This window comes from Chiroxiphia lanceolata, chromosome 18 (genome assembly GCF_009829145.1).
Source record: "Chiroxiphia lanceolata isolate bChiLan1 chromosome 18, bChiLan1.pri, whole genome shotgun sequence".
Taxonomy (NCBI): domain Eukaryota; kingdom Metazoa; phylum Chordata; class Aves; order Passeriformes; family Pipridae; genus Chiroxiphia; species Chiroxiphia lanceolata.
In genome coordinates, this window is record NC_045654.1 from 11,219,333 (window position 1) to 11,238,125 (window position 18,793).

Consider the following 18,793-nt stretch of genomic DNA (forward strand, 5'->3'; position numbering starts at 1 on the left):
CCTGCTGCCTTGTAATAGAAAAAATTACAATCTCCCACCCTTTGCTTGCATTCAGAGCCAAAGCAGGAGATAACACTAAAGAGTGGGGGCACCTCCCTTGGAGATTTGGGCACCAGCCCTCCTGGGTGGCAGATTGGGAGTTCCTGATTAATCCAGCAACTTTCCACCAAGGACATGGACTCTGGGGGTGGCTGTGGGCAGGAGGCAGGGAGGGCACAGCCCGAGCCCTTCCCAGGCTGAGCTGGGCACACTGGGCTCACCACAAATCCTGCTGGAGACAGCCCTGCTCCTCCCAGCTCAGCTCTCAGGGCTGGAGCTCCCCAGCACAGACAAGGCTGCCTGCATCTCACAACCATCTCATCCAGAGATGGCAGTGTGTACTGCTGCTCCCCTTCCCAACAGGTCAGGCTGCAAAATACCCCCTGAGTCTCAGCTCAGCTCTCCCCTTTTGCTCCTTTCTCCCTCTCTCTGCTGCTTTCTCTTTTCCCAACCCCTTCAGAACTCCCAAGCCTACACCACAAAGGGAGGAGAGGCTGTTTATAGCCAAGGCCATTGCAGGGGAGGGTGAGAAGCTGAACCAGGCTTTCAAGATGTAAGGGTGTGACTCTGGAGGAGGAGAGGGTGATGTTATTCTTTTTAGGAGCATCAAAGTGGCATAATTTAGCTGTTAGCAAATTCTTCTGTGCTCTGGCCTGGCTCTTGCTCCAAAACCTGGAAATTTCCCCTGGTTTCAGGCCTGATTTGTGTAATGGTGCTCAGCTTCTCTATCTGTCCTCCCTCTTCACTGCTGCTTTACAGCAACCATGCCCAGGAGCCTCAGAAATCAGACTGCAATTGGGTTAAAAGAGCACCCTCTTCCATTACAATCCCTCATCATGGGTGCATTGGGAGTGGGGGACAACAGCTCTGTACCAGACAAGGGGACAAAACAATTAGAAGAGCTGAATAAAATCCTATCACTCTTTAGGGGTTGGGGCAGTGCAGTGAGAAAAGTCCCTCTGAGCCTGCACTCACAACCTGCCAAAAATGCCTCTTCAGCTGCATGAACTGGCCTTGCAAAAGACAGATTACCAAGTGCTGTATTAAAGCCACAGTCAAGGCTGTGCAGAGGGCTTGGTACAGAGCAAGATCTGGTCAGTACATGGGATTTTTTTAGTGTTACAAAATATTTTGCAGTCTGATTCCACATATTTATGGGAGAAACACAAAAGGGACTGATTTGACCTTGGTGTCCTAACTGGCAGAACAGAAGGGAATGCCAAGTGCTAAGAGCAAAGCTATTGATTAGGCCTGAGAGGGAGGACTGATGGGAGAGAGCTGTAAAAACTTATTAATGGCCAAGAGGAGCACAGTGGTTTTGGCTTTTGGCTTGATGACAACAGGATAGAAAATGGGTGTCCACAGTCTATCAGACAAAGGATGTGCTGAAGAAACAGAGGGGCATGGGATGCATCTGTGCTGGTGGATGAATTCTTCATGGATACAGATCATCCTGTGCTGGACACATCCACTGTGTGCTGACCTAAACAGTGCTCCTGGAGAGTGCAAGCACGGTCCCCTTACTCCTATCCTTATTTCTCCTCCACTCCATTCATCTGTGCTTACTGAGCTCAGCAAAAGGTTGAAAACGGGATCTCAGTCATCTTTGCAGTCTCGTATCATCAGAGCCGAGTAGTGAAGCTCTTTGGATTGGTTTTTATGTCATTGGCGTGTTAACCGACTGTAGGAAGCTCTAATTTAATTATTAGCAACAAAGGTCTGAGCATGATTAAGCAAAGTTCCTGCTACACTTCAAAGCTGCAGCTCTCTGGCATCAGTGACATTGATCTGAGCTCCGTCAGGTGCCACAGGAACTCAGGTACCAAGCAGCTGATACCCAGCCACTGTCAGTGTGCCAGCACAGCATCAATCAGAGACACTTCTCTGACTGTGACTGCAGAAGGGGAACACAACAGGAGGCCTCATTTGCACCCACAGAAAGAAGGAGCAAGTGAGTTCTGGCAGGCGGCGCAAGCGACCGTGGTTCGGGGTGGAACGTGTGTCCCTCCAGGCTCTGGGGCTGCTTTGAGGAGACACTTGCAGGAACCTGTCGTGTGTAATCCACCAGCCCATCTTTACCATGGGATGGCAATTTCTTAATGAGCATTGGCAGTACATACAAACAGAGCAGCAGTGCTGCTTCTCCAGCCATTAATATTACATGTGTGGGCTGCTTACTTCGCTGTACAGCAGGAAGCTGCATAATGAAGGATTTGTTGACAGAGGTCTTCATATCAAATCAGCAAAAAGGTAGAAAATGATCCCGTTTCAGGCCTTCTTGCTTGACTCACATAACCTTGGTCCTTCTATTGCTCCCCTTGGTGGGAGGGAGGTACCAGGTGCTCTGCTCTTCTTAGGGCACTAGGGCTGCCACTTTTGAACTTCATCTGCTAAAGCTTTCACCAAGAAGCCAAACAGCCCCCTGACTTACAGGGAAGGGACATTACTTATGCATGAGGAAGATGATGGGTACTGGGAGGCCAAACACCCCTTCAGAAGAAAGGTGCTCAAACATATGCCTCGTGGGAAGCGCACAAACAGGCCCCACCCGTGAGTTTTCAAACAGAAATGAACTGGAAGCAGAACACAAATCTTATCTCCTCAGCACTTGGCAGGTGATATCCTAACTTGTTTTAGAGCTCTCTTGGACTCCTGCTTGTCCTCAGTGGGGAGCTCATGCTGCAGCCACACATGGCAGTGAGGAATGGTTGGTCCTGCTCTGGCGGTGTGGGGAGCTCAGGTTGGCACCATGTACCTCTCCTGCAGGACACAAGCCTCTCCTCCTCCTGACAGGTCCATCATCTTGTGCATTTCTGAAAGTGAGGGCTGGTAGTAAGATTTTGGATGGCAGGCATTGTACTGTAGGCAATTAAATGTGTTGCTGCAGTGCTGTAACGCTGTGCCTGGATGGGATTTGGGACTACAATAAACATGTAGAAATGCGTGGCAGAGTTCCTGGGCTTTCAGGACTAAATAAATCCATCTCAGAGAGTTTTTTCTAAACGCTTGAGGCATTTTCTAAACGCACTGTTTGGCTCCTTCCCCAAGCTAATTCCTTGGTGATGCTTGCTGGACTTTGATCAATACAAACCTGAGTCCAACCAGCCCTCTCTCCTAAGTGACACATGTGAAAGGCTCTGCTAAGCTGCAGCACTCGAGTCCTTTAGCTCTCACTAAGAGATCTTCCACAATGAAACAGCCCCACAGACCACAGGAGACTGAGAGCAGGCAGTCTTGGAGAAAGTGAACATACACAGAGCTGAACTAAAGTGTCTCCAGTGTGCTCATTTCATTTACATCTCATTCATTATGGAAACGAGGTGTGAAAGTAGTTTCCAGAGCTACTTAGTGCTGGCTGCACATCGATTTAATACCTATCCTGGTTTTTCAAGTCACTTACCTCTGCAGAAGTCTTGTTTCAAACCAATTATTTGGCTGCATTGCTCAGACTTTGAATTCACTGGTGTATTAATGCAGCTTGGTCTAAACTACTATATATTTAAGACTGCTGAAGGGGAAGCTTTTAAAATGAAGGAAGAGAATAAAGAACCAGCTTACCTGATTTATAGGACCATCGAGTTTCTGCTCCTGATTGTATTCATGCATAAAGTCTCTAAAAAGAACCAAACTGCATCAGATAAATTTTCTTTTTAAACATGCCTGTATCAGTCTATCAGTCTAACTCTTTCTCACAAGAAAAGAGACTCAAACATGAAAATAAGGAGGCAATAGCAAAGAAAAAAAGAGCAAGGTAATTAATAACTCTCACAGGAGACTGCTTGCTCTCAGCAGGGCTCTTTATCAGGCTCAAGAGGTTGCCAATGGGAGCCACAGCTGAAAAACATTGTGTGAATGCAGCACCTAAACACTATCACTGCTTTTATGATGGGGAACAGAATTTAGCCCCTGTTTGCCAGTTAAGATCTCATCTGATTACCTGGAACACAAACTTTGTCCCTTGGGATGTTCCATGGTGCAGAAGCTCTTGCTTAAAAGTGTGGACTCTGTGCAGTGCAAAAAGTGAATACACACAAACACATCCTCCCAATCATATGTACATACAAAAATCTCTATAGGAAGTGATTTATTCTGCTATTAGCAGATTAATTAAGAGTGTTTGCTTGCATACAGGTGGCCACAATTCACTCTGGCTTCTCCTTGAACAGAGCTGAGGATCCTGCACAGTGTGGTTTTGCCACAGATTTCCAGTGTTACTCTGGGCACATCACTTAACCTTGGGGTTCTCCGTGTCAATAAGGAATCCACCTTGCTCAGAGCACTGTGAGATCCACAGACAAAGGGCACTCTAAATACTGTGTATTATTTATAGCACTGGATAATAGCAAGTTACAGCTGTTAGAGACAGCAGGGACCTCTGAGCAAGCAGACAGGCACAAATCTGCACATCAGTATCCTTCACGCTGGAGCTGACGGCTGCTTGTCCTCGGAGAGGCATTTCGGTGGTTTGTGCTACCAGATGAACTTGCTCTTAGTTCTTCCCGCTCCCCAGGGGCAGCTAAGGCAGAAATGTGGGTTTGCCAGAGCAGCTCGTTGGCAAAGCAGTTGTGACAGGCTGCTCCCAGCGTGGCCTGTGCCTGCTCTTCCGAAGGATCGGCTGTGCCGTGACGTTGGAAAGGCGACCTCGTACACACACCTCTGATGTGCTCAGGCTGCCAGTTGAGAGCTGGGCACTTCTGCCCTGACCACCACACACTGCTCAGGGTGAGTCTCTGAGGACATCGTGTAGTGATGTGTGAAAAGCACTCAAAATAGCTCCAGAGTTGGAGGCAAGACTGGGAGTTAGAACACGGCTGAACCCGCCGGGAGCCTGCCATGCTCTGCTGTGGTACCAAGGCTGCTCCCATCACCTGAGCACTCATCCAGAGCCAGGCTGGGCCCTGCACTCACCCAGAGCCAGTCTGGGCCCTGCACTGTGCTGCCCTCACTGCTGCATCTCCTCCTGCACTGGGTCATCCAGGCCTCGAGGGGAGGTGCTGGGAGCAAGCAAAGAGCGTCTGATGTGCAAGTCCTGATCTCCGAAGTTTTGGGCATATCTGCCCTATTTACACCTTCTCTTTTAAAAACACCTCAAAACATGTTCAGCCACTCGTGGATCTTCCCAACAGAAGAAAACCAGAAACCAAAAGCAGAAACTCAACATATCGGGCTTTCAGGCTAGAAATATGCATGTGGAATTTATTTGCAAATAGCTTCAAACCTTGGAAGGGTGGCTTGGTGCAAACACATTTGTAGCATAACATGCTGTTGATGTTGCATGTTCTCCCCCAACACTGCACAGTGTAAAACTTGGTGACTAGATTGTGCCATGAGCCTTCAAGGATTCACCAAAGGACATGTCCCCATATTGCTGCCAGTCTCTTGTAGGGTAAACGTTCTGACAGTGAAAGGAAAGAGGCGTTCAGAGTAGGAAAAAAAGATGAAGCCACTAAAATGCAAATTTTATTCACAGTTGGCATGTTTATAAATATATATATTACATTCTTACAATCTACAGTACATTCTAAATATAGAGGGATCCAATCTAAGTGTTTGTGGGAGGGCGGGTGTGTATTGAACTGAGCAACCTAGATTCAATGATGGGAAGAGACTTAATAACAAAAGGAGGGCAGGGATTTACTCTGGAAAATAAAGGAAAACTTGAAATATAAACTGGATTTTAGTTAGTGCTTTGGCACTTTGCCACTGGCCATTGGAGACTGCTTTTGGACCTCACAAAAAATGTCATGGATTTGGGGCTGGAGGGCACATTGGATTGGAAGGGTAATCACTGAAATCCTACCATATGTACATCCTTATCAGAAGAAAACAAAAGATAATCATCACCTCTGGGAGAAACAAATGTTATCTACTGAGTGTAGCTGTTCAGGCTTCAATGTTGAATGTGCAGCTCTCCCCTGTGACCTCCGAGTGCCCTCTAAACGTGCTGAGCAGGGGGCTAAAGAGGCAGGAGCAGAAGGAACTGAACAACCCGACCTCCCCCAGGGGAGGGGATGGACAAAGAGGCAGCTGCTGCTGGTGCTGAGTTCAGCACAAGTTACACTTACCCAGAGAGAGAGTGGCCAGCTTTGGTAAATGACAGCATGTAAAGCAAGTACCAGTGTGGTACCAACAGGGTCTGTGCTTGGCAAGAGCACACCGTGGAGGAGGGAGTGTGCATGGAGGGGAAGGAAGGAACCACAGGCTTCCAAAGGTGACTGATGCTGGGAAGTGCCCTCAGGATACCAGATGGGGAACGCTCCAGGGAAATGGCTGGGAATACAAATTCAAAACAGGGCAATCAAAGAAAGTGGGCTTTTTAAAAATAGCTCGTTCTCTCAAACTTTCCAAAACAGACCTTCCTTAATATGAGTGATATTCTGAGTATAGATTATATCTTCTCCTATTTTACAAATTAGGAAATACTGAAAATTGGCTGACAAAGTTTATTACCTTGGCATCTACTTAAAAAGAGAGTTTCAGTTTTAACTGTATATGTGTATCCATTCTCAGTGCTTGGGAGGCAAACATGCTGGTTGTTAAACAGCCCAGTTACTCCTTTTCCCCCTCCAGATTCTTTGGAAACTCATGACTCTTCAGCTCTGGGAGCTGCTTTGCTCACACTGTTGGTTTTTGTCAGCTTTAAATTAATGTCTTGGATGGATATTCTCTGCACGTGGTTTGGATGACACGCTCTTTCGTGGATCTATTTATTCTGAGACCAATTTTTTGCTTTTAACCAAAGCTTGCAATATTGAACAGTAGAGCTGTGTGAACTTTGTAATATCCAAACTGCACTGGAGTTTGTTATATTTATTGATTTCCTGGGAAAGCTCAGAGAATGAAACCATATTATTTTGCTAAGGTTTTTTCTCGTGTTACCATGTATCAAAAAAACCACACACATCTCTCACTTCCATCTCTGAGCACAAAGAAGATTTGAATTTTAAGAGCTGTCCAGGATCTCTGCTCTCCCAGCTGCTTTTGGGTGGCTTCTTGGGGCTCCATTGAGTTATTATCCACCAGTGGATTCTTGTTAGCTATACAACATTTTGCCCCACTACCCAAAATTAAAGGCAGAAGGTGAGTGAAAAACAAACAAACGAACAAACCAAACAAAAAAGTCTCTTGTGTCTCATTATGCATTTTCGTGTAACCTCTCCATATAGTTTTTAAGTTCTTTGCATTCCCCCAGGTCCATATCCTGGCAGACCCATTTAATGTCATCCTCATTACTCATCAAGATTGAGTTGACAGTTGGACACCCATCATCAGAGGAGATGGTGGTAAAGGTGGTGAATTTAACCCGTTTCCTCTTAGAGGTAGGAGAAGTAGTTGGTTCACTTTTCTGTTCTTTCCCTTCAGTGAATGTGGTCTCAGTAGACCTGAAAGATTGTCCATTGATATTTTTGGTGGCATTTGTGTTGAGAAGATATTTGCTCTCTTCATAGTCCACTCCTCTGTCAATGGCTGTGATATGTTCTTCTTGTTGGGATGAGAAATTTATGTGATTCTCCAGAAGTTCTGTCCTGTTGCTCAGCCCAACCCAGTCATGAGAGTGGCTCATACCTTCCTGCTCTTCAAAGGGAACTTGTTTGTTCCTGTACTTTAAAGCAAAAGTGACACAATTGATAAGGAAGACCAGAATTGCCAGGCAGAAGACTCCCAGCAGAGCATACATCCCTATCTCCAGGTCGCTGAGTCCCCTGGGGGACTGCACCAGGTCATTCTCTTCCAAGTCTCCGTTGTTTCTGGGCAGATCCACCTGTGCAGGGAAGCTCGTGAAGTCTATTGGCATGTTCTGACTCTCATCATCCAGGAGGCTTTCTCTGTCTTCTTTTCTACTCAGAATAGACCTCTGGGTGGTGGTTCCCCTGCCCTGCTCGTGGCCCATGGAGGAGCTGTAATAGTGACCATCCCCCCCGGCTCTTTCCTGCCACGTATTTTTCTGGCGCCGGTCACTGGCGTGATTTTCCAGGTGGACACCAGCACCCCTGTGTTTACTGTCACTGACGTTGGGGTTGGCATCACCCTGCCCAAACTTGACTTTAATGCTACCACTTCCAACAGCCAGGATGCTCTTCCTTTTGGATTTCTGGCATGACTCACTGATCACCATCTCTACCTTCACCAGCGTCCCCTGGCCTTCTGTCTCAGCGGCAATCACAGGCCACTTGAATTTGGGGTCGTGATGAATGGAGACCACCTTCTCATCCAGCGATGTGGCTGACAAGGAGAAGTCTTTGGGGTCATAAATATCCAGGGGCATGACAGATCCATCACTGAATTGGATCCAGCAGCTGATGGCTGCTTCCTGTAGTATATAAAACAAATATACATACACTGAGAATAAACATCGAGGGAAATACGGTCTGTCCCGGTCTATTCCCTCCTCCTCACAAGATCCATATACCATTTGTAACCAGAAAAGAAATAAATAGGGAGAGCAATAAAATTAATATCCTGCCAAGATGTGAAGAGAAATACTAGTCTAAACCACTCATTGATAATAAGATTTGTTTCCACAAAGGTGCTTAAAGGAGCTGTATCCCCTGGGCTCTGCAGAATCTACTTCAGCACCGTAATAAATTGCATGTCAGAAAGCATTACCGGTGACTGAGATCATTTACTGTTGTATATTTAAATGAAAAAAAAAATTACATGATTTCTAAACTGCTTAAAATACAAAGTCTCCTCTTATTACTTTCAACACGCGTTAAAAAACACCTAATACAGCAAGCAGGTCCATACATGGCTCCACACCTTCACTCCTTGATTTTTGTCTCTCAAATTAAATTAGCGGACTGTACAAGCAAGGTAAACCAACCAGTTGCTTCTTCAGGAAATGGCCAGGGTAATTGTCATGCTTGTTAGCAATTAAAAGCAAGACAATAATAAAGTTTAATCTTGTGTCACAGCAATGCAGATTGTGTACTTCAGAGTGCATGGAGGCTTGCTGAATGTAGATGAATCTGACCTGAGTACTAATTCTGTAACAGAATGTGCCTGATGGTGCAGCACTCCTGGGAACCTTCACTTTTGGTTTCTAACTCGAAACATTTCAGAAAACGTGCTGAAAATCAGGTCCTCTAAGGACTCTCAAATGGCCATCGAAAGCTGCAGTGCTCCCTGAAAAAATCTTTGCATTCGCCCATTGATCATTTACAGACAAAATTCAAGGTGCTTTCCTGGAATCTTATTCCTGTTTCTGATGGCCTGACTTGCCCTGTTTTGGTTGCAATATTTGCACCTTATTAGACACTGGAAAATCCACACCAGACAGACTCCTGACTTGATCAGTAGATTCTTTAGCGTCTGAAATGAGATGAGCTTTTGTCCCGTTGGGATCACCCTGCTCTGAGAGTCTGAGACAGACACCCAACCAACAGAATAACTTGCAGAAGCTGTAATAAAAGCCCTGTTCCTTTAAATAAGCAGTTTTTCAAACAGACAGTATTTACATTCTAACTCCACACATGCATAAAGAATAAATATATATGATTATCTTTGAAATTCTTCCCAGCACAAAGTCATTCACCTGTTCATAGCACGGAGAATGAGCTTCCAGTCTTTTGGGATTGTACCATGCATAATCTACTGGCCTGATTCCGAAATCCTTCCAGCCACAAAGCTCCCCCTGCTTCAATGGGAGATTTGCTTCTGTCTCTATTTCAGGACAGAGCCCTAAGACGTTGCTGGCACTGCCATAAATCCCTGCTTTGTGTTTATTAATCTTTGGATGTTTCTTGAAGGCCGCATGGAATTTGTGTCATCAACTCTCATCCTCCCACTGTGTTGCTTAAACCTGCATAACCATTTATTAATTTTGCATTGCTTTGCTTATAGGGATTGGGCTCTGAAAATCATGGCCTGAGCAATGGAGGGAATCAGATGCCTTTCAAAAGAGAGTCAGCCCTCGAAGGGTGGAGGGTACACACCCTCCTCACTGGCTTAATACTGATCAATGCAGTTCTGACTGTGCCCCTGCACCCAGAGAGGGACCTGTCCAGACTCCATTTCTGGGAACTGAAATGCCAGTGCTGGGCAGCAGAGTGGCAATAAATGCCATCAATCCCTGCTTTGGGGCTGATTTCAAGGCAGTTTGTTTAACTCCCCATGTGAGCAATGGACAGCTCACTGGCCTTATTTCCAGCTGCCTGGCATCGATTTCTTAACTCCTGGAAGACTGTGGGAGCCTGATGTTTATCACCCTATAAAGGCAGCAGTCCTGCATTATTTCTCATCCTGCATCCCAAGGATAAGACTCCATGATGAATTAAAGCATCTCAACAGCTGGCCAGACTTCAAACGTGCATGTCATGATCATTTACCTCTAAAGCTCAGAACATGTTCGAGTGTTAAGAGCCAGTGCATCCTTGATGTAAGTCCCAGACTGATGGATTTGGGTTGGAAAAATGTTTAAATTTCAAATGTATACAGAAGCACAAGGACAAACACGAAGCAGGGACTGATGGGGACATGGCAATGTCCAAAAGCCCTTGGTAACTGTTGGTTCCCTAATGTAGGAACTAAGAATAATAAGGGGAAAAAAATGGTTTATGAAATCATGAATCAGGAAATGAGTCAGTGATGCTGATTCATATTCTAGTAATGAATCAGAATGAAAGGGATGTTCCCTGACTTCTTAAAGTGCTCACAGCAAGTAACTAAAAGAAGAAGAGTTTGGCACAATGCAAAACACTTTCTCACGTCAAGATGGAATTAAAGGGTTGATTTGGGTACCTGTGGTGGGAGGTTGAACTTGGCAATATGTCCTGTGATGTATTAAGTGCTGGATGGGACAGAAAGGGCATGTGTGTGTGTGTGTGTGTGTGTGTGTGTGTGTGCGTGTAAGGGGTTTGCTGTTACTTAATTATGAAGCATCACTGAGTTGCCTGTGTTATTTATGGGATGCAGCCATGACAGATGGGGTGTTTGGTGACTGGGTTGTTCAAACACAGTGCCACTCCTGTGAGATATTTATTTTTCTGTTGGGGCACTCGGTGGCCTTCAGAAAAGTCTCCATAAGCAAAATGTTTCCTTAGCACACTATTAATAAAAATCTGCTTGATTCCACGAGCCTATAATGTCAGATGTGGTGACTCAGAGTGGTGTCCTCCCACAACACAACACAACACATGTGGGCAACAGTACCTGCTTTGGGGACTGGAGCAGCTCTTGTGCCACTGCTGTAGCAAAGATGGCCTTGTTGCTTCCTGGGCTGAGCTGCAGAGAGAGGGACAGTCCAGTCACCAGCTGCACTCCCAGGTCAGTTATTGTCACCTTCTCATCCAGAACTGTCACTGTCTTCTCGGCCAAGATGGCATCGGAAAGGGGGGACAAAATCTGAAAAGAAAAACTGAGGTTAGCAACAGCCATTTTGCACAGCACCAAGTGAAATATCTGCACAGATATTACAGCTCCTGTAATACAGATAAGGGACGTTTATGGTAATGGGAAGAATCCCTCATAGCAGACAGGCACTATTAAAATATGATTAAGAACAGCTAGTCACATTTTATAACTTTTCTGCAATAACAGGGGGCTTATAAGCTTTTACCAATGTAATTGTAATCAGCTATGCCATTCACCTCTGTCATATGTATTAACTCTGCTTCACATGTATTAACTATTTGTAAGTGTAATCTTTATGTGAAATGCAAGTATTTTATTAATGATCGCGTTTTTAGGTGGCATAAATATAATGCAATCCGTAGGTTTAAATAAAGTCTATTCAACAAATGGCATTTATTTCTATCCTATGGAAAGAAAGGTTTATGTATTGCTACAATAGCCATTCATGTTACTGTATACAAAGTTGATAGAGGAAATTTGTTTTGGTTAAGAAAACATGCACAGAGGTCAGTGCACTGATACATGACATCCAGAGATGCTCATTAGCAAGCAAGTTGAATTTAATGATCCATATAGGGTACAGAGCATTTTGGAAGCAGCTTATAATAGGTATTCTTTAAATCTAACTTGCTCTCAGCTTTTTTCCTTTGAATTTTTTTTCCACAGTTTTATGTGTATTTGTTGGAGCACTGCAAGTCCCAGAGCTCTGGAAAGTCTTTCAGAAAAATCTTTAGAGATTTTACAGAAAGCCAGAAATCTCAAATCCCATTTCTCCAGCCCTGATGACCTTGTTATCAACAGGTGTGATGGTTGTTTTCTGCTTTGACAGTTTGGGATGATGAGCATGTCTGGAGAGCTACATTTTTTTTCCCTGTTCCAATGTTTCTTAACAGGTTTTCTTCTTTGTATTATCACTAAATTAATCTCTCTCCCCCTTTCTCCTATTCCTTTTCTTTTAATTAATATTTGGATTGATATTCCAGTCTCAGTTCCTTAACCAGCACTTTTTCATTTGCTTTGTCAATGTAGGCTTTGAGCAGACTGAGCTGTTCCACCAGCTGCATGCCTTATGGTAACCTACACACTGGCTCCAGGTTCAAAACCAGCCTCAGACAAAAATAATCAGAAAAAGCCTCTGAATATACAGGTTTGACCAAATTAAATAAAACTGCCATCTACTTTACTGTGGGGCACAAAATAAGAAGAGAAAAATCATCTCTTCTGTGTCTTCCAGTCCTTGCTGCAATTCTGTCCCATTTGAAAATTCATGGCTCCAGTTTTTCTTGTTAATGCTGTACCACTTCTTCAGCACCTCAGCTCCCAGGGTGGTGGGTTATTGGAGGAAAAGGAACAAGTGATTCATTTTCCCTACCTGAATGGTTGTCATTCCAAGCTCCAGCCCAACCAGAACCTGTCCGTCCTGCAGCTTGGCGATTCTTGGCTCCTCCACCTGCATGAAGTCCCTCACCAGGTCAGTGATGTCAATCTGCCAGTCAGAGCCCAGTAAGAAGCTCGTCTGCCCACCGGGGTCCGAGGCTTCAGCCACAAACTGGGTGAGGACTCTCACCAGGGCGTGCTGGTACTGCAGGGCACAGCCCCTGCCCTTCCGCTCGTCCTCCTCCTCATCTTCACTGTCTCTGGCTGGTCTGGGAGGACACCAAGAATAAGAAATTAGTTTAAACTGCTGTTAGGAGAGCTTGGAAGAGGAGAGCTATTGCTGGTATAAGTTTGCAACCTGGCTGCTGGACCAGATTGCATCCATCAGTGCTTTCTGAAGTCAGTCAGGTTCCCCCAGTTTTATCCCGTTTTCCTTGTTCATAACTGAGACCTCCAGGCTGCCTAGACCTCCAAAACAGCAGCTGAAATCACCAACTGCCCTGCTAGCTTCCCTGCCACCTTGTCCTCTCCAAATATCTCCCATTGTTTTCTATGTCAAGTCCTTACTTTCAGGACCTTCACACTTTTCTTTCTGGATCTTCCCGTAAACATCTTTGTGTTCCCGTGGAAATCTCCTCTGCACCTGCACACACATCCCCCTCTGTACAGTGTTCAGGCTGAAATCACATCTCCACCAAAATCTCTTTGTTGTGACACTAACAGGAACCCAGTAATAAATGTCTTTATAGGCTGGTGGGAATACCAAGTACCTCCTTTATCAGTTTGTTTTCGTTTTTAATACACTGACAACAGTTGCAACCAGTTCTGAGCTGCCTATATCCATCCTCTGTCATTCACATGCCACCAACCTGTGGGTACAGACAATATCTTAAAGCCCTCATGTAAGAGTGTCCTGACTTTGGGATACTGACCAGTGCCACTGCACCCTACAGTGATATGAAACAGGTATGTGCTAATTGTGACCACTAACAATGAATGCATTAACTGCCAGGACCTGAGAAAAGGCTACAGACTGACCACCCTTGCCAGAGCTGGTTCTTGCTGATGTCTTCTTGCTGCCTCATGCCTGATCCCACCTAACTTGACCAATTGGCTCTTCCCACCTTAGTCATTAGCACTATAAAAGGGAATTGATTTCCAATACAGGACCTGCAACCTGCAGTTTCCATTTCCCTTATAAGTCCAGTGCAGGAGCCTATTGAATAAATGTCTGGTGACCTTCAAATTTACAGCAGAATTGCATTAAGGCCAAATGAGCATGTTCAGATCCACTGGCCCTGACAGGTCTCTGGCAAGTGCACAGCCCAGAATGAACATCCTCTAATGAAAACCTACCTCTTATTAGAGATGATGGGGACTCTCCACCCCTTGATCTGATTTAGTTCTGTGTCAGAGACCTCTATCTGCAGCGGGAGACGAGGAACCCAGACTGTCATTTCTAAAGGGGCACTCAGATGCTGGTAAGTAAAATTAACTATGACATTCACTTTGCCTTTCATTTCCTTCCCATTGACAAAGACATAGTCACATCTGTCAGAAACCTGAAAAAAAGGAGAAAGAAAAAAAAAATTAATGAGTCCCTTCACAAATTATAAAGTACACCACATGCTGGGAAAGTGGGTGGGAAGAAGAGAAAGGATCTAGATTTAAACAAGCTCCAAGTTCAGAGGACAATTAGGAATAACAAGAAAGGTGCCTGGTATGCTCTTAATAGCCTGTATAATTCAGCATCATTTGAACAGACTGGTTTCTTCTGCTATAAACATTTCCAGTACAATTTAAGATAAAAGAACAGCTTTTGGGTCCTTAATTCCCATTCCAACAGTAGGGTAGTCCCAGTATAATGGCAGTGAGAGACGATCCTTCTCCTTTCCCCAAAGCTCAGTCAGACTCTCCAGTTCTCCTGCTCTACCTTGTGTGCAGCCCAAGGAATACCAAATATCTGTGGGGAGGAACAGGTACAGGGAGTTGAGCAAGGGACAAATTTCTCTAATTGACCCCAGACTAGGACAGAGGGTTTTTCAAGAGCCCCATTGCAGGTACCAGGGTATGGGGTGGTCACAACTAAAAACTGATCACAGTGAAGAGCCTCATCCCGGCTGCAAACCTGACAGAGGCCTTACACAACACTTGAGCAGAAGCTCAAGCTAGTCCTGATGTCTCTTTATTTATGACCTGCAGCTCTGGACATCAATATTGCAGAGAGTTAGTAAATCTCACTCAAGCGACTTCGCAGCTATTGCGAGGATCTAGGTGAGCTGACAGGACCTGTTCATTACAGTTAGTTAAAATATATGAGTAAATGTACACGTCAAATAATTTATTAACTACCACTTTACCGTGCTGATGATCTGAAGGAATGATCTATTAAAACCCTGAACTCTTTTCACAATCCATTACCAGCCAGGCCTTCTATTCCATTCCGTCAATGTATTTAATATTTGTCACTCCAGAATGTATAGCCTCATCCTCATCTGAATTTAATGCCATTTTCTACTTTTCTGTTTGAATGCTAAATGAATTTAAATCATATTTAAATATCACCAGCTTTTTTTTAGGATAATTTGCATTTCTAATATTATTATCTTTAAACAACAACCACCCCCTCACAGAGAGATCCATAGCAAATCCATTTCCATTCTTGCTTGTCTGAGCCTAGGTAACGTACCAGAAAAGGTTATCGTGGCTCTTGCAATATCTCTCTTTTCTGTTTTAAGGTCAAAAATCTTACAGTTGCTGTTGGTTTCAGCAGAAAAGTAAGGAGTTTGTTTACAGGCAGATTTATGTTTTTGGGGATAGTCTCATCTTTGCCTGTTTTACACCAGCTCTTAACAGCTCCTGTCAGGATCCAATCTCGTGCTGCACAGCAAGACAATGTAGCTGCTGCCAAAAAAGCCTCAAAACATGGGGGTACAAAACCCAAGGGCCCCCAGCTGAGGCCTCTGGCACTGGTGTTACATCCACTCCATCACAATGCTGATCCAAACTGGCCTGGGCTGAGGAAGATGAGACTTGGCAAAACTCTGGGAGAAGCTCCATGTGAGGCTGCAGAAATGGCTACAGGGAAGGCTGGAGGCATGAGCACAGTCCCCTTCTGGGAGCAGCATGTCTGGGCAGCAGCAGGAGAGCAGACGTTGTTCTTGCATCCTCGCAGAAGGCACGATAATGTGAGTGTGATATTTTCAGGGCAAGAACTACATCATCCTTCCTACCTGCATTGTCTAATAGCCTGTCCGACAGGCAGGAAGTGAGAAGACCTTCAGGCAGTGCCTGGTACATCTGCTCCTTCTCCCACCTTGCTTCTGTAAGTGGAAATCATCTGCTCCTTGCTGGCACTGTGCTTATCCCTGTTGCCTTCTTGTATTTTAAGTGCTGTTCTCACACCAGACAACTCTCCTACGTGCTAATAAGCTTTGTCTGCTGCTTTCTGCCTTTCCTCTTTCCCCTGAGACACCAGTGAGAAGAGAAACTGGGCAGAGCCTCAAAATGCTGATTGCCACTGGAGAAGCAACAGATAAAGCTGAAGAGAGTGGCCTCAAGGTCACACTCAGCCCAGGAGCTGATTGCCCTGAGGTCCTGCACTTGCCCTTGTGTTCTGCAGGCTGGCCCAGAGGCACAAGTGAATGGTCTGAAGACAAGGATTTTCTTGTGCAGCACATGGGTAACAGCTTTGTGTGACTTCCTCACCACCTCTGGTTCCAGCTGCCAACACCTACATTGGTGAATCTCAGCTAATTAACACATTAGGCAATTAAACGTCCCCAAGGGTGACAGACCTAGGACTGAAAACAGTGATTGAAGGCAACAGGTAAACTTCTGTGCTGCAAATCAGAGTTCAGGGATGAGTCCAAACCACTGTGTGGAGGTGCTGGAGCCCTGCTCCCCAGCAGAGCTCCTCTGCATGTCCCCTGCTCTGCACTTCACCAGGGCTGCTGGCAGGGGACCTGCCAAACATCCTCCCTCCAGGGTAATGCTTCACTGTCTGAACAGTGGCTTTTAAAGCACACACAGGCAGCCCAGGTGGGATTTTGCTGCTGGTTTTATTAGTCTGTTAATGTGTGAGGAGCAGTTCAGCACAGGGAGGCTTGAACATGACTGAGACTCTCTCCAGCCATAGAGATAACTGCTGAATTATGCTAGTAAGAGATGGGAATAAGACTATCAGATTTTAAATTCATCAGTGCTCAAGCAATGACAAGAGGAAGAATATTTGGCAGGCAAACAGACCTCAACTCCAGCTTTATCAGGGTTTACTGCAAAAAGAGAGTTAAAAAAATAACCCATCCCTAAAAACCTACCACATGAATGATTAAATAAATACCGTGACCTTGTGCTTTCAGGATTATTATTTATAAAACAAACTGATGGTCAGGAAAAAAATGACTATGCTTGGGACACCCACTTGTGCCTGTTTCCCTTGCTGTAAGTGAAGTCAGCAACAACTATGAGCTCATTCAGCTCCCAGCCAGCCCTTCACCGCTTGAATGAATAAGCATCACTGTTCTGCTGCAGTTTGCATGCAGCCCTAACAGAGCAACATCAAAACATGGGGCAAAGTACAGTACATTTTCATAAATCAGGCCAGCACATTCAGAAACAGGTCATCAATAGACGGGCAGATTAGCCATGCCCGTGTTGCTGCAGACACATCCGAACTATTCATCTTCCAGCACAAGAGAAGGACTAAAGGGATGCAGGGAAAGAAGAAAAATCGAGCTCCTCCTTCTCTTTGACACCGTGGTTTTCCAAGCCGCTCGTCGGAAAAAGAGTGAATATCTTGCGATGAGTTTGACGGGGCTCAGCTGAGGCTCCGCAGGACAAACACGCACACGAGGGCAGCCCCGGCACAGGTGGCTCGGCAGCTGCCGGGTTTCGGGCTGTGCCCCCCCGCGATGGCTTCTCCGTGTCCACGGTGATGGGGACAGCACGGAGAAGCTTCGGCTGCCACTGCCCTTTCCGAGCCCGCGTGTCTCCTTTTCAACCCGCAGCGGAGTTCAGTTCCTCAGCCTGTCAAGCGGCTCCTTTCCTTCGGCGTTAATTCGTGGAAGCAGCTTTTGGGTCCCCGCCCTCCTCCGTGCCCGGCAGGAACGCAGGGACAGAGCCCCTGCTCAGCCCCTCGGTGTGCGAGCAGCAGAGGGGCTGTGCTGAGCCAGCGCGGCTCCCCGGCCTCACCGAGGGCACTGTGAACTCGCAAAAGCTTGGTCGCAAAACAGGCAGCTTCCAGAAGAGCATAAAACACATTATAAAATGCAACAGGAGCTACAAAGGGGCTGGAGCAAGGGGGTGATTTGTGGGGAAACCCAATTTGTTTTCTTTCCAAAATCCAGTGACTCCCACCCATCAACTCCTCTTCCCTTCCTCCTCCTCTGAGTTTTGATATCCCAAGGATGGCAACTCCAGTTTTTGGTAAAGGTTCAGACAAGGGCTCAAGAGAGAAAGAGTAGATTTTTCTTTTACTGCTAATGTACTGCTGGAATACACCTCTGTGTTGTGGCCACTGGAATTCAAGGACATTATAATGCCATTAAACCCTTCTGGTGCTGTGCTGCCTTCCTAAAGCCTTTCTGGGCTTTGTGTCACTGGAGCTTTTCACACAACTACACTGAGCTGACTTCCATTAATTAAAGGAGGCTGTACTTAGCTTTCACAAGATGCTCCAGAAATCCTCTCAATACAGGGTACTTTTATCTCTTGAGGGAACTGAGGTTTGAATGGGTTTTTTTGGGGCATGGACTTGGTAGGTTATAAAAGTGCTTTGGGTTTCTTTTGGCTCCTGCAGGTCCACCTCTTTCCCTTACATCAGTGAACAGCTAAGACAGCTTCCTCTGAGTCACACACACACATCTAATCACTGTGCACCAGGGCACCGAGGGCAGAGGTCTGTCCCTTACTGCCAGCACAGTACAGAATCAGGAATTAGATTTCCAAGTGCACCATGTCCATACCAAACACGTAGCTTCTGGCAAGCTGGATGTCGAGTTCAATCATCAGTGCTGCAAAATGC

General features: G+C 45.6%; 1 protein-coding gene across 3 annotated transcripts in view; it reads right to left on the reverse strand.

Annotated features, from left to right (window-relative positions):
* Positions 1-5,255: 5,255 nt before the first annotated feature.
* Positions 5,256-18,793, reverse strand: part of TMEM132D (transmembrane protein 132D) — a 228,325-nt gene continuing 214,787 nt past the window's right edge. For all 3 annotated transcript variants that reach the window (XM_032706180.1, XM_032706182.1, XM_032706181.1), the window contains exons 6-9: positions 14,125-14,330; positions 12,764-13,037; positions 11,191-11,382; positions 5,256-8,350 (exon numbers count right to left, since the gene is read on the reverse strand). In XM_032706180.1, the coding sequence (XP_032562071.1) occupies positions 7,175-8,350; positions 11,191-11,382; positions 12,764-13,037; positions 14,125-14,330 (1,848 nt within the window). In that variant the 3' untranslated portion in view covers positions 5,256-7,174. The remainder of the gene's footprint in view (positions 8,351-11,190; positions 11,383-12,763; positions 13,038-14,124; positions 14,331-18,793) is intronic.